The sequence below is a fragment of the Triturus cristatus genome, chromosome 11 (genome assembly GCF_964204655.1).
Source record: "Triturus cristatus chromosome 11, aTriCri1.1, whole genome shotgun sequence".
NCBI lineage: Eukaryota > Metazoa > Chordata > Amphibia > Caudata > Salamandridae > Triturus > Triturus cristatus.
The window spans coordinates 1159722595-1159735188 of NC_140594.1; the positions used below are offsets into that span (position 1 = coordinate 1159722595).

A 12594-nucleotide genomic window follows, 5' to 3' on the forward strand; every position below is an offset into this window, starting at 1 on the left:
GCTGGTGAGCCCCAAGCTCCATCTACAACCACCAGCTCAAAATAAGCACTGCCAGCTGCACACTGGCACAAGCTCTACGTAGCACAAGTTATCTTTTGTATGTTACACGCTGATGGTTCACACTTTACACTGCATAACATGAACAGATGTGGAAACTCTTTTGTAATGCCAAGTTTTACATAAAGAAGCTCTCATCTACACCGCAAAATTGTACAGTATGCACTAATGTCACAGATCACACGTTGCCCATCTCCCTTTGAGATAGAGATGGAAACCACCCCCTCATAAGTGAGAGACTTCCCCTTCCCTTCACAGATCCTCAGTGTGGGAAGAAGGAGAAGCACATCTTGGGGAGGACATGACAGAATATCTCCATCAGACACATTTGTGTACAGTGAGTCTTAGTGGGAATCATTCACACAGTTTATGTTCATCCTGAGAACCTGTCATTGATCTCACATTTGTGAATCTATACTGTAGATCTGCACCCTTGTCCACTGTAGTCCTGGACCAGAGTGTCACCGTGTGATGCCTTCTCCTGGAAGGAAGGCTGGTTCTCCTCTCCCTGGGGATCAGAACTTCCAATGAAGGTACACAGTGAGGCTGACCTACTTCTTTCTGTCCCCAGGACTCAGTGAAAGGAGTCACCATATTGCACCAGTTCCCCTTTTCCTCTACCCTGATGAGGATGTCAGTCGTGGCTCAGGTCATCGGAGGAGGCGAGACATTTGTTTTCATGAAAGGATCGCCTGAGACGGTGGTCGGTCTTTGTAAACCAGACACAGGTAATACAGTGCATCCTGGAAAGAATAGTTTTTTTTTTTTAGGCAAAATGGTGACTCTGTTTCTCAATATAAATTGGTATATGTGCATATGTTTTTACAGTACTGTTTTCCATTATTGTTATAAATGGTTTAGTTCGCTTCTATCTCTGATGGAGCTCATCTGCAGTGGGAGAATAAAGAGAGATTCCAGTTCACAGGAAATGTGTTCCAAAACAACAGGAAATCACATTCTTGTCACTTCGGTCACATGCTTAAAGACCTTCCAATGATGGAAATCATCCTTTTTAGATATGTTGAGCAGGGCCGTTTTCTGGACCTAAAACGGTTTTGATCACATCAATGCCATTGTTGATCCCCCGAAAGAAAGCACGGTGCTGCCTTGGGTAAGTCCACCCACCCCTCTCCTACAGATAAAGTACCTGACAAAGTAAGGCATCACCTATCGACGAATGGCACAGGAGATTGCCGTACTCTTTCTTTGTGCCTCCTCCCCTGCGTCACCACCTTTCACTTGATGGTGAATCCTCCAACTGAAGAGCTGCTCGATGACCCCTTGCACCAGTTGCTGAAGGTGAAGCAGGCATGTGTGCGCAAGATGGTTTGATTTCCAGTGCACGCTCCCCCACAATTAACTCAGATATGCCACTCGCCGTGACATTGCTCATCGGGCTACACCTTAGCTTTTCTTGGGAGTGATCCCTATTGTGCCTCGCCTCACCCAGCCCAGCCCAAACTTGGACCCAATAGATGCACCACCGAGGAGGCTGCTCGCTTCACATTCAGCAACTTTAATTCATTGGTGTATGGGTAATCAAATTGCTTTTCAGCTGGAGAATTCCCCATCAAGGTATTACATCTCAAGACTCCTTATTCCAGATGCCCAGATTCCACGTACATCTGTTCCCAAGGTTTCTGTAATGACCTATATCCCCATCATGTTCTCGGGTTTGGTCCTGAAGATGATCCCGACATTACTTAAGGGGTCGAAACATTGACTTTAGTGGCAGAGCCTCGTCAGATTGTTTACGAATTATCAACGGGCTGTGCTGTACCTGTTTTTAGATGCACAACTTGATCACTGTTGTCACATGTGTGTATGACCTATAAGAGAGCAACAAGCACGTTTGTCACTAACACCCACTGCACCTATGTTAATGAGTTTTTTGCACTTTTTTTGACTGTTATAAATAACTAACCCTTTGGTTGAAAATATTGTTAGTTGTATGTCAGGGGGTTAATATCTCAATATACAAACATGGGTTCTTGAGACAGTAAGTCTCAACTAAACATAAATCTTGTATGTTGACTTTATTGCAGAACAATGACTTCCAATGTCAACCACCAAGAAAACCACAGAAAGTGATGCATCTATATTTCAATACATCTTTTTCCTCTCACACAGTAAAGTAGCTGGAGCCAAGGAAAAAGAGATAGAAAGAGGGAGACGGGGGGGGGGATTAAATAGACACCCTGGAGTGGTTGGTCCTCACTTAAAAAATAATAAAAAAAGAAACGTTTGTGTTCCTATTGATTGGAAAGAGGCTGTTGAGAAACCTCTTGAAGGAGGATTTTTTAGCCCAATGATCAGAGATGATATAAGGGTTAAAGTACACACTTCTGTACATTATAAAGCTATTGCAAGTTTTCTAATGTTATGGGACTCTGAGGTGACTTCTAATATCCTTACCACGTATACTTGGGGGTACTTTATCCCATATAATACATGGTCACACAATCATCTTACCCACAAACCACCTTAGTGCGAGCTCTTTCATATGAAGGAGCGAACATGTTTGCAAACACAAAGAATAAAAATAAAACCCTTAGTGCAAAATTCAACAAATCAAAAACGTGTTAGATATTTGCTGCAAAGAGATATTAGAAACAGAACAATACAAGTCAGTTTATATTTTAAAAAACTTGCAGTAGCTCCAAACATGTAGAAATATGCAGAAAGATTCTAACTTCTATCCAGCTACTGAGTGTCAAAAATAAACATCTTCTCTCTGCTTGCTATAGTCTGGCTTTAAAATAGAGCAGCAGAAAGAAAGACAATGTTTTTTTTGGTTGCATTAAACAGCTGCTTCAATTATGCTCTGTGACCTGGCCTGCCTTGCACCTCGGCTGTGGGCTCTGGCAGTGGGCATTGTGATACCAGACCTTTACTGCAATAACTTATAATAGTCAAGTTTTGACGTCTTTTCTTTATAATCGGCGAATGAGTGCTTCACAAGTCACCAATTACAAAGAAATTATAAACTGGCGTTTATGCAGGGATTACAAAGTCCTGTGTATTATAAAGGCAGTCCGTCTTGGTTATTCATGGTAATTGTTATACAGAGAGATGTATTTTACAGTTTGTGCTTTTAAGCGAAAGAACAACTACTGTGAATCGAGCATGCGTTAGTTAATATTATTGTCAATTTGTTACCCACATACTGCCGCCAATTGTGGTGTTGGGTCAACTTAGAATTTCTTCTTTCCTACCAAAGAAAGCAGGCCGTCTGCAGGTGGGCATTCCTTGGTGAATGATGAGTGAACTTTAAGCAGTGAGTGCTGGTAAAACCTAAAGGTCATTTTCAACAATTTGTTGCTTATTGCATTGCTCCGTGTTAGTTTTGATAGTGTAATGTGGTGTTGTTTTATTGTTATGTTGTAGTGGTTGCTGTACCCCTACTGCAGTTTGTCTGCTTAAATATGCTGATACATTCTTGCCACATATTACCACCACTACACATCAACCTTCATGGTGTTTTAAAAGAAGATGCGTGTGTCAACACTGCCCAAATTAACAATATGGGATTTTAAAAGACAGAACACAAAATGCGGTGTCATCCGGCTACTTATGTGGTTTTACCAAGAAGGAAATAAATTTTCCCAAGTTGTTTGAAAGTTTTAAATCCTTGTAATCCTTTGATGACCTTCATATCCACCTGCTGCTCCTCTGCGCACATTCTATATCGTTTGCTACTCATGCATTTTACAATAGAGTCGTTTCCACTGCATTTACCCAAACACTTCATGTATTTTGTTTTAGTTCCTGCCAACTTTGCGACACAGCTTGAGCATTTCACCTCGCAAGGGTTCCGAGTCATTGGCCTGGCCTTCAAAAGACTGGACTCAAAGTGTGGAGGCCCCTCGAGTCTTCCAAGGTGAGTCTGCATCATCAGCTGTCTGCTGTGCCCTTAGGTCCCGCTTCACCTGCAGAAGTCTATGTACTGCAGCCCTTGAAGCTGATTGTCCGCCCTACTTCAGGTGGTGCCTCTGCCAAGTGGGTCGTAATGGCCTATACCACAGGTAGGTAACACAGTCGCGGCTCGTGCCGGTAAGCGTGGTGGGGTTGCTGGTGTGGGGGGGTGGAAGTGACAAATGACGGAATAGTGAAAATCAAATATATGAATAAAACCACTTACGTTTCCCTCGCCGCATCGCCGACTCGGCTATGTGGCGAGCGCATAGCCGAGTGTACTTCAAAACTGTGAAAATGGCTCGAGTTAGAATCTCAAACCTCACAACTGAATAGCAAACACATGAAGACTTTAACGTAAGAGCGAGTCGTGCCTTCGGTGGTCGTGCTCTAACTTCAGCCTATTCATGTGGATAGACTCTTGGATTACAACAGAGCTCTAAAGTGACCACGTGCACCGATGCACCGATCAATAGATACATAATACCAATACTACATTTACTACTACTACTGCTACTACTAGTAATAATATTAGTAATGTAGTATTCCACATACTGCTGCTGCTAATACTACCAATACTACTACTGCAAATGATAATAATATGATGATTATTAATAATGATACTTCAACTATTACTACTATTACTGCTACTACTACTAATAAAAATAGAACTAATATTACCAGTACAAATACTGCTGCTACTACTTATAATATATTGCAACAATTACTAGTACGCTATTACTACTACTGCTAAAAATATTTCTACAGAGAATGCTAATTCCACCGCTATCACTGATAATAATTTTAATAATAATATACATAGTACTACTACTACTGCAGCTAATAATAAAAATACAACATATAATTTAATATTAATAAGTTCAGGTGACAAATGGCAGGACAACACAATTGGGGGTGAGCATCAAGTGGTACCTAGAACATCCCCCCAGCACTATGCCGGTACCTGTAGCTGAATGTAGGTATTGCTGCAAGGATATCTGTTGAGATCTTCAGCTCAATGTCGTAAGAATCCTGATCCAAAGTTGTGTACAGCTGTATTTACTCTTGCAGATTTTCCCCTTTATCCTTACCCCTTGAACTTGTCATCCACACTTGCAGAAGCACCAGCACCAATGCCCCCTCCCAAGAAGAACGGGGCTGTTTCCCTACATTTCCACCTTCTAAACCGTGTGCAGAGCACATTTGCTGAGGTTTCCAGGGTGAGAATGTCCATACAAACACTTTGTAACTACGTCCAATCCTTGGGATTTTAGGGTTTTCCTTGCCTTATGCAAGACCCCCTCTTTGGAACTCCCTTCTTCTGCCGTAAAGATGAATATGTGATGGCGACAATACCCCTGATTCACACTTTTCCCTCCATCATGAGTGCACTTTACAATTCTAAACATACCTTTCTCCGAATTCTGTAAATCAGGACCTAAGAATCCTGAATCTCAAATGCTTATTACTGTGCCCCAGTGCAAAGGTTCTAGAAAATGGCAAATATCTCAAGCTTCCAAGGTTAGCAATTTAGCCACCAGACCAATCTCCTGTGCAATATGACGACATTATGAAATACATGCATAAGTACGAACATGAAGGTTGCGTTTATAATGATTGCCAATGTTCTCCCATCGTGGGTCCATCGTGTCTGGCACTATGAGTAATGGTCACTTATAAAGAGTGGCTTTTTAATCTTCTTAGCAGGGAAGAGGTCGAATCGGATCTTGAATATCTGGGTTTCCTAATTTTTGAAAATCGCCTGAAGAAGGAGACCAAATCAGTTCTGCGGGAGCTCAGAGACGCCAACATCAGGACGGTGATGATCACAGGTAGCTTCTCCATGGACCTTTGCTCATGCGTTCTGTGATGTTGTTGTGAGGACCTGCCCTCTTAGGGAGCTGTCTGAATGTGATTTAGATACATCTTTCTGAGTTGAGGATAATTTATGAAATGCTATTTGGATTTTGTAATAAATCTCATTATTTTTGTTATTGTCCCCCATTTTCTTCTGTCTGCTTTTGCTAGCTTTAGGACGATGTATGATTTCTCACTGTGAACTTCCTTTTCGAGAAGTCCCACTAGGTCCTAGGTGTGCCTAGACTCACACCTGTTCAGCACCAGGATACCCTCCCAGGAGATACTGCACTCTACAAGTCTACATATCATAACTTAACAAAACATAACATAATGCCTGTGTCGTCACCCTTAAATACATACTGTGAATTTTAATTTACCTAATTGTCTTATTTGAATTCCCTGAAAGGCTTGGGGAATGGTGCAGAAAATGCACAAATGACATGGGGGATAAATTCTCTAAGTGGGCTGCATTGTGTGAATTATATCACCGATATATGTGACACAAATATATGACTGTTTGTAGCTACGCTGTGCTGTGGTTGGGCTGCAGTTGAGGAATGCTACCCTATCACATGGAAAGGAAAAGAGCCTTTTCCATGTAGGGTAATGGATTAGTATATTATGAAAAGTGACTCCTGAAATGTATGTTAGAAGCCCACAAAGCTGGGTACAGAGCATATTTGCAATAATGTGGCTTTAATGGGATTAAATGTCCAAAAGCTGGTTTTCAATGTGCAGCTGTATCTAGATTATTTATGAACAGGCATAGGCAAAATTAAAATCATCAAGTTGTATATTCGCCTGGGAAATGTCAAGCTTTGAGTTGAGATGTGGAGTCATTGTAAATTCCAGCCTTCAAAGGGTCTCTATAGGAGAAACACAGGGGCACTTGCTGCTATAGGGTGGTGTAAGCAAATCTCAGATGGATCAGTGTTGGCTCTGGAGTAGTAGTCTGCCTGTCTTAATAGAAGGAGTTCGGTGCATGCTCTGGGTAAGCAGAGTACGTTTACGAGTATTAGAACCAGGCAGGACCGCTTCTTCAACTGAGTCCTTTTTCTTCTGCTTTTCCAACTCTTTGTTTGGGAGCACCACAAGGGTTTGTTCTGGCTCTACTAATATGTAAACTTTACCATCAACCTTTGGCCCTATTTCTAAAACAATTTCATGTGATCACATGCCTTGACACAGATAACACCTAGTTAATAATCAACGTAGAACATGCCCAGGAAGCCCAACGAAGGGAATACGTCCCATGTTGGAAGCCATGAGCACCGGGAGGAGTCACAACCATCTCAAAATGAATCAAGAAATGATCTTGGTCCAGAACATTCAAACTACAAGAATTCATCTCCATGGCCTTCTTGATGCCCTAATCCAGTCTCTGCAGTCAGAGGTCAGGACTGCTCTTGTCCATGGCCTTCTTTGATGCCCTAATCCAGTCTCTGCAGTCAGAGGTCAGGACTGCTCTTGTCCATTGCCTTCTTTGATGCCCTAATCCAGTCTCTGCAGTCAGAGATCAGGACTGCTCTTGTCCATGGCCTTCTTTGATGCCCTAATCCAGTCTCTGCAGTCAGAGGTCAGGACTGCTCTTGTCCATGGCCTTCTTTGATGCCCTAATCCAGTCTCTGCAGTCAGAGGTCAGGACTGCTCTTGTCCATGGCCTTCTTTGATGCCCTAATCCAGTCTCTGCAGTCAGAGGTCAGGACTGCTCTTGTCCATGGCCTTCTTTGATGCCCTGATCCAGTCTCTGCAGTCAGAGGTCAGGACTGCTCTTGTCCATGGCCTTCTTTGATGCCCTGATCCAGTGTCTGCAGTCAGAGGTCAGGACTTCTCTTGTCCATGGCCTTCTTTGATGCCCTAATCGAGTCTCTGCAGTCAGAGATCAGGACTGCTCTTATCCATGGCATTCTTTGATGCCCTAATCCAGTCTCTGCAGTCAGAGATCAGGACTGCTCTTATCCATGGCCTTCTTTGATGCCCTAATCCAGTCTCTGCAGTCAGAGGTCAGGACTGCTCTTGTCCATGGCCTTCTTTGATGCCCTAATCCAGTCTCTGCAGTCATCGATCAGGACTGCTCTTGTCCATGGCCTTCTTTGATGCCCTAATCCAGTCTCTGCAGTCAGAGGTCAGGCCTGCTCTCGTCCATGGCCTTATTTGATGCCCTGATCCAGTCTCTGCAGTCAGAGGTCAGGACTTCTCTTGTCCATGGCCTTCTTTGATGCCCTAATCGAGTCTCTGCAGTCAGAGATCAGGACTGCTCTTATCCATGGCATTCTTTGATGCCCTAATCCAGTCTCTGCAGTCAGAGATCAGGACTGCTCTTATCCATGGCCTTCTTTGATGCCCTAATCCAGTCTCTGCAGTCAGAGTTCAGGACTGCTCTTGTCCATGGCCTTCTTTGATGCCCTAATCCAGTCTCTGCAGTCAGAGATCAGGACTGCTCTTGTCCATGGCCTTCTTTGATGCCCTAATCCAGTCTCTGCAGTCAGAGGTCAGGCCTGCTCTCGTCCATGGCCTTCTTTGATGCCCTAATCCAGTCTCTGCAGTCAGAGGTCAGGACTGCTCTTGTCCATGGCCTTCTTGATGCCCTAATCCAGTCTCTGCAGTCAGAGATCAGGACTGCTCTTATCCATGGCCTTCTTTGATGCCCTAATCCAGTCTCTGCAGTCAGAGGTCAGGACTGCTCTTGTCCATGGCCTTCTTTGATGCCCTAATCCAGTCTCTGCAGTCAGAGATCAGGACTGCTCTTGTCCATGGCCTTCTTTGATGCCCTAATCCAGTCTCTGCAGTCAGAGGTCAGGACTGCTCTTGTCCATGGCCTTCTTTGATGCCCTAATCCAGTCTCTGCAGTCAGAGGTCAGGACTGCTCTTGTCCATGGCCTTCTTGATGCCCTAATCCCGTCTCTGCAGTCAGAGGTCAAGACTGCTCTTGTCCATGGCCTTCTTTGATGTCCTGATCCAGTCTATGCAGCCAGAGGTCAGGACTGCTCTTGTCCATGGCCTTCGTTGATGCGCTGATCCATTCTCTGCAGCCAGAGGTCAGGACTGCTCTTGTCCATGGCCTTCTTTGATGCCCTAATCCAGTGTCTGCAGGCAGAGGTCAGGACTGCTCTTGTCCATGGCCTTCTTTGATGCCCTGATCCAGTCTCTGCAGTCAGAGGTCAGGACTGCTCTTGTCCATGGCCTTCTTGATGCCCTAATCCAGTCTCTGCAGTCAGAGATCAGGACTGCTCTTGTCCATGGCATTCTTTGATGCCCTAATCCAGTCTCTGCAGTCAGAGGTTAGGACTGCTCTTGTCCATGGCCTTCTTTGATGCCCTAATCCAGTGTCTGCAATCAGAGATCAGGACTGCTCTTGTCCATGGCCTTCTTTGATGCCCTAATCCAGTCTCTGCAGTCAGAGGTCAGGACTGCTCTTGTCCATGGCCTTCTTTGATGTCCTGATCCAGTCTCTGCAGTCAGAGGTCAGGACTGCTCTTGTCCATGGCCTTAGTTGATGCCCTAATCCAGTCTCTGCAGTCAGAGATCAGGAATGCTCTTGTCCATGGCCTTCTTTGATGCCCTAATCCAGTCTCTGTAGTCAGAGATCAGGACTGCTCTTGTCCATGGCCTTCTTTGATGCCCTGATCCAGTCTCTGCAGTCAGAGGAAGGACTGCTCTTGTCCATGGCCTTCTTTGATGCCCTGATCCAGTCTCTGCAGTCAGAGGTCAGGACTGCTCTTGCCCATGGCCTTCTTTGATGCCCTAATCCAGTCTCTGCAGTCAGAGGTCAGGACTGCTCTTGTCCATAGCCTTCCTTAATGCCCTAATCCAGTCTCTGCAGCCAGAGAAACTGCTCTTGTCCATGGCCTTCTTTGATGCCCTAGTCCAGTCTCTGCAGTCAGAGGTCAGGACTGCTCTTGTCCATGGCCTTCTTTGATGCCCTAATCCAGTCTCTGCTGTCAGAGGTCAGGACTGCTCTTGTCCTTGGCCTTCTTTGATGCCCTGATCCATTCTCTGCAGTCAGAGGTCAGGACTGCTCTTGTCCATGGCCTTCGTTGATGCCTTAATCCAGTCTCTGCAGTCAGAGGTCAGGACTGCTCTTGTCCATGGCCTTCTTGATGCCGTAATCCAGTCTCTGCAGTCAGAGGTCAGGACTGCTCTTGTCCATGGCCTTCTTTGATGCCCTAATCCAGTCTCTGCAGTCAGAGGTCAGGACTGCTCTTGTCCATGGCCTTCTTTGATGCCCTAATCCAGTCTCTGCAGTCAGAGATCAGGACTGCTCTTGTCAATGGCCTTCTTTGATGCCCTAATCCAGTCTCTGCAGTCAGAGGTCAGGACTGCTCTTGTCCATGGCCTTCTTGATGCCCTAATCCAGTCTCTGCAGTCAGAGGTCAGGCCTGCTCTTGTCCATGGCCTTCTTTGATGCCCTAATCCAGTCTCTGCAGCCAGAGGTCAGGACTGCTCTTGTCCATGGCCTTCTTTGATGCCCTGATCCAGTCTCTGCAGTCAGAGGTCAGGACTGCTCTTGTCCATGGCCTTCTTGATGCCCTAATCCAGTCTCTGCAGTCAGAGATCAGGACTTCTCTTGTCCATGGCATTCTTTGATGCCCTAATCCAGTCTCTGCAGTCAGAGGTTAGGACTGCTCTTGTCCATGGCCTTCTTTGATGCCCTAATCCAGTGTCTGCAATCAGAGATCAGGACTGCTCTTGTCCATGGCCTTCTTTGATGCCCTAATCCAGTCTCTGCAGTCAGAGGTCAGGACTGCTCTTGTCCATGGCCTTCTTTGATGTCCTGATCCAGTCTCTGCAGTCAGAGGTCAGGACTGCTCTTGTCCATGGCCTTAGTTGATGCCCTAATCCAGTCTCTGCAGTCAGAGATCAGGACTGCTCTTGTCCATGGCCTTCTTTGATGCCCTAATCCAGTCTCTGTAGTCAGAGATCAGGACTGCTCTTGTCCATGGCCTTCTTTGATGCCCTGATCCAGTCTCTGCAGTCAGAGGAAGGACTGCTCTTGTCCATGGCCTTCTTTGATGCCCTGATCCAGTCTCTGCAGTCAGAGGTCAGGACTGCTCTTGTCCATGGCCTTCTTTGATGCCCTAATCCAGTCTCTGCAGTCAGAGGTCAGGACTGCTCTTGTCCATAGCCTTCCTTAATGCCCTAATCCAGTCTCTGCAGCCAGAGAAACTGCTCTTGTCCATGGCCTTCTTTGATGCCCTAGTCCAGTCTCTGCAGTCAGAGGTCAGGACTGCTCTTGTCCATGGCCTTCTTTGATGCCCTAATCCAGTCTCTGCTGTCAGAGGTCAGGACTGCTCTTGTCCTTGGCCTTCTTTGATGCCCTGATCCATTCTCTGCAGTCAGAGGTCAGGACTGCTCTTGTCCATGGCCTTCGATGATGCCTTAATCCAGTCTCTGCAGCCAGAGGTCAGGACTGCTCTTGTCCATGGCCTTCTTTGATGCCCTGATCCAGTCTCTGCAGTCAGAGGTCAGGACTGCTCTTGTCCATGGCCTTCTTGATGCCCTAATCCAGTCTCTGCAGTCAGAGATCAGGACTGCTCTTGTCCATGGCCTTTTTTGATGCCCTAATCCAGTGTCTGCAATCAGAGATCAGGACTGCTCTTGTCCATGGCCTTCTTTGATGCCCTAATCCAGTCTCTGCAGTCAGAGGTCAGGACTGCTCTTGTCCATGGCCTTCTTTGATGTCCTGATCCAGTCTCTGCAGTCAGAGGTCAGGACTGCTCTTGTCCATGGCCTTTGTTGATGCCCTAATCCAGTCTCTGCAGTCAGAGATCAGGACTGCTCTTGTCCATGGCCTTCTTTGATGCCCTAATCCAGTCTCTGTAGTCAGAGATCAGGACTGCTCTTGTCCATGGCCTTCTTTGATGCCCTGATCCAGTCTCTGCAGTCAGAGGAAGGACTGCTCTTGTCCATGGCCTTCTTTGATGCCCTGATCCAGTCTCTGCAGTCAGAGGTCAGGACTGCTCTTGTCCATGGCCTTCTTTGATGCCCTAATCCAGTCTCTGCAGTCAGAGGTCAGGACTGCTCTTGTCCATAGCCTTCCTTAATGCCCTAATCCAGTCTCTGCAGCCAGAGAAACTGCTCTTGTCCATGGCCTTCTTTGATGCCCTAGTCCAGTCTCTGCAGTCAGAGGTCAGGACTGCTCTTGTCCATGGCCTTCTTTGATGCCCTAATCCAGTCTCTGCTGTCAGAGGTCAGGACTGCTCTTGTCCTTGGCCTTCTTTGATGCCCTGATCCATTCTCTGCAGTCAGAGGTCAGGACTGCTCTTGTCCATGGCCTTCGTTGATGCCTTAATCCAGTCTCTGCAGTCAGAGGTCAGGACTGCTCTTGTCCATGGCCTTCTTGATGCCGTAATCCAGTCTCTGCAGTCAGAGGTCAGGACTGCTCTTGTCCATGGCCTTCTTTGATGCCCTAATCCAGTCTCTGCAGTCAGAGGTCAGGACTGCTCTTGTCCATGGCCTTCTTTGATGCCCTAATCCAGTCTCTGCAGTCAGAGATCAGGACTGCTCTTGTCAATGGCCTTCTTTGATGCCCTAATCCAGTCTCTGCAGTCAGAGGTCAGGACTGCTCTTGTCCATGGCCTTCTTGATGCCATAATCCAGTCTCTGCAGTCAGAGGTCAGGCCTGCTCTTGTCCATGGCCTTCTTTGATGCCCTAATCCAGTCTCTGCAGTCAGAGGTCAGGACTGCTCTTGTCCATGGCCTTCTTGATGCCCTAATCCAGTCTCTGCAGTCAGAGATCAGGACTGCTCTTATCCATGGCCT

The 12594-nt window shown here is 46.1% G+C and overlaps 1 protein-coding gene across 2 annotated transcripts in view; it reads left to right on the plus strand.

Moving 5' to 3' along the window:
- LOC146788635 (putative cation-transporting ATPase 13A4) overlaps positions 1–12594 on the plus strand; it is a 348080-nt gene that overhangs the window by 172396 nt on the left and 163090 nt on the right. The window contains exons 16-18 of one of the 2 annotated variants that reach the window (XM_085635825.1): positions 629–785; positions 3823–3937; positions 5677–5804. In XM_085635825.1, the coding sequence (XP_085491951.1) occupies positions 629–785; positions 3823–3937; positions 5677–5804 (400 nt within the window). The remainder of the gene's footprint in view (positions 1–628; positions 786–3822; positions 3938–5676; positions 5805–12594) is intronic. The other variant, XM_085635826.1, reaches the window with a different exon arrangement.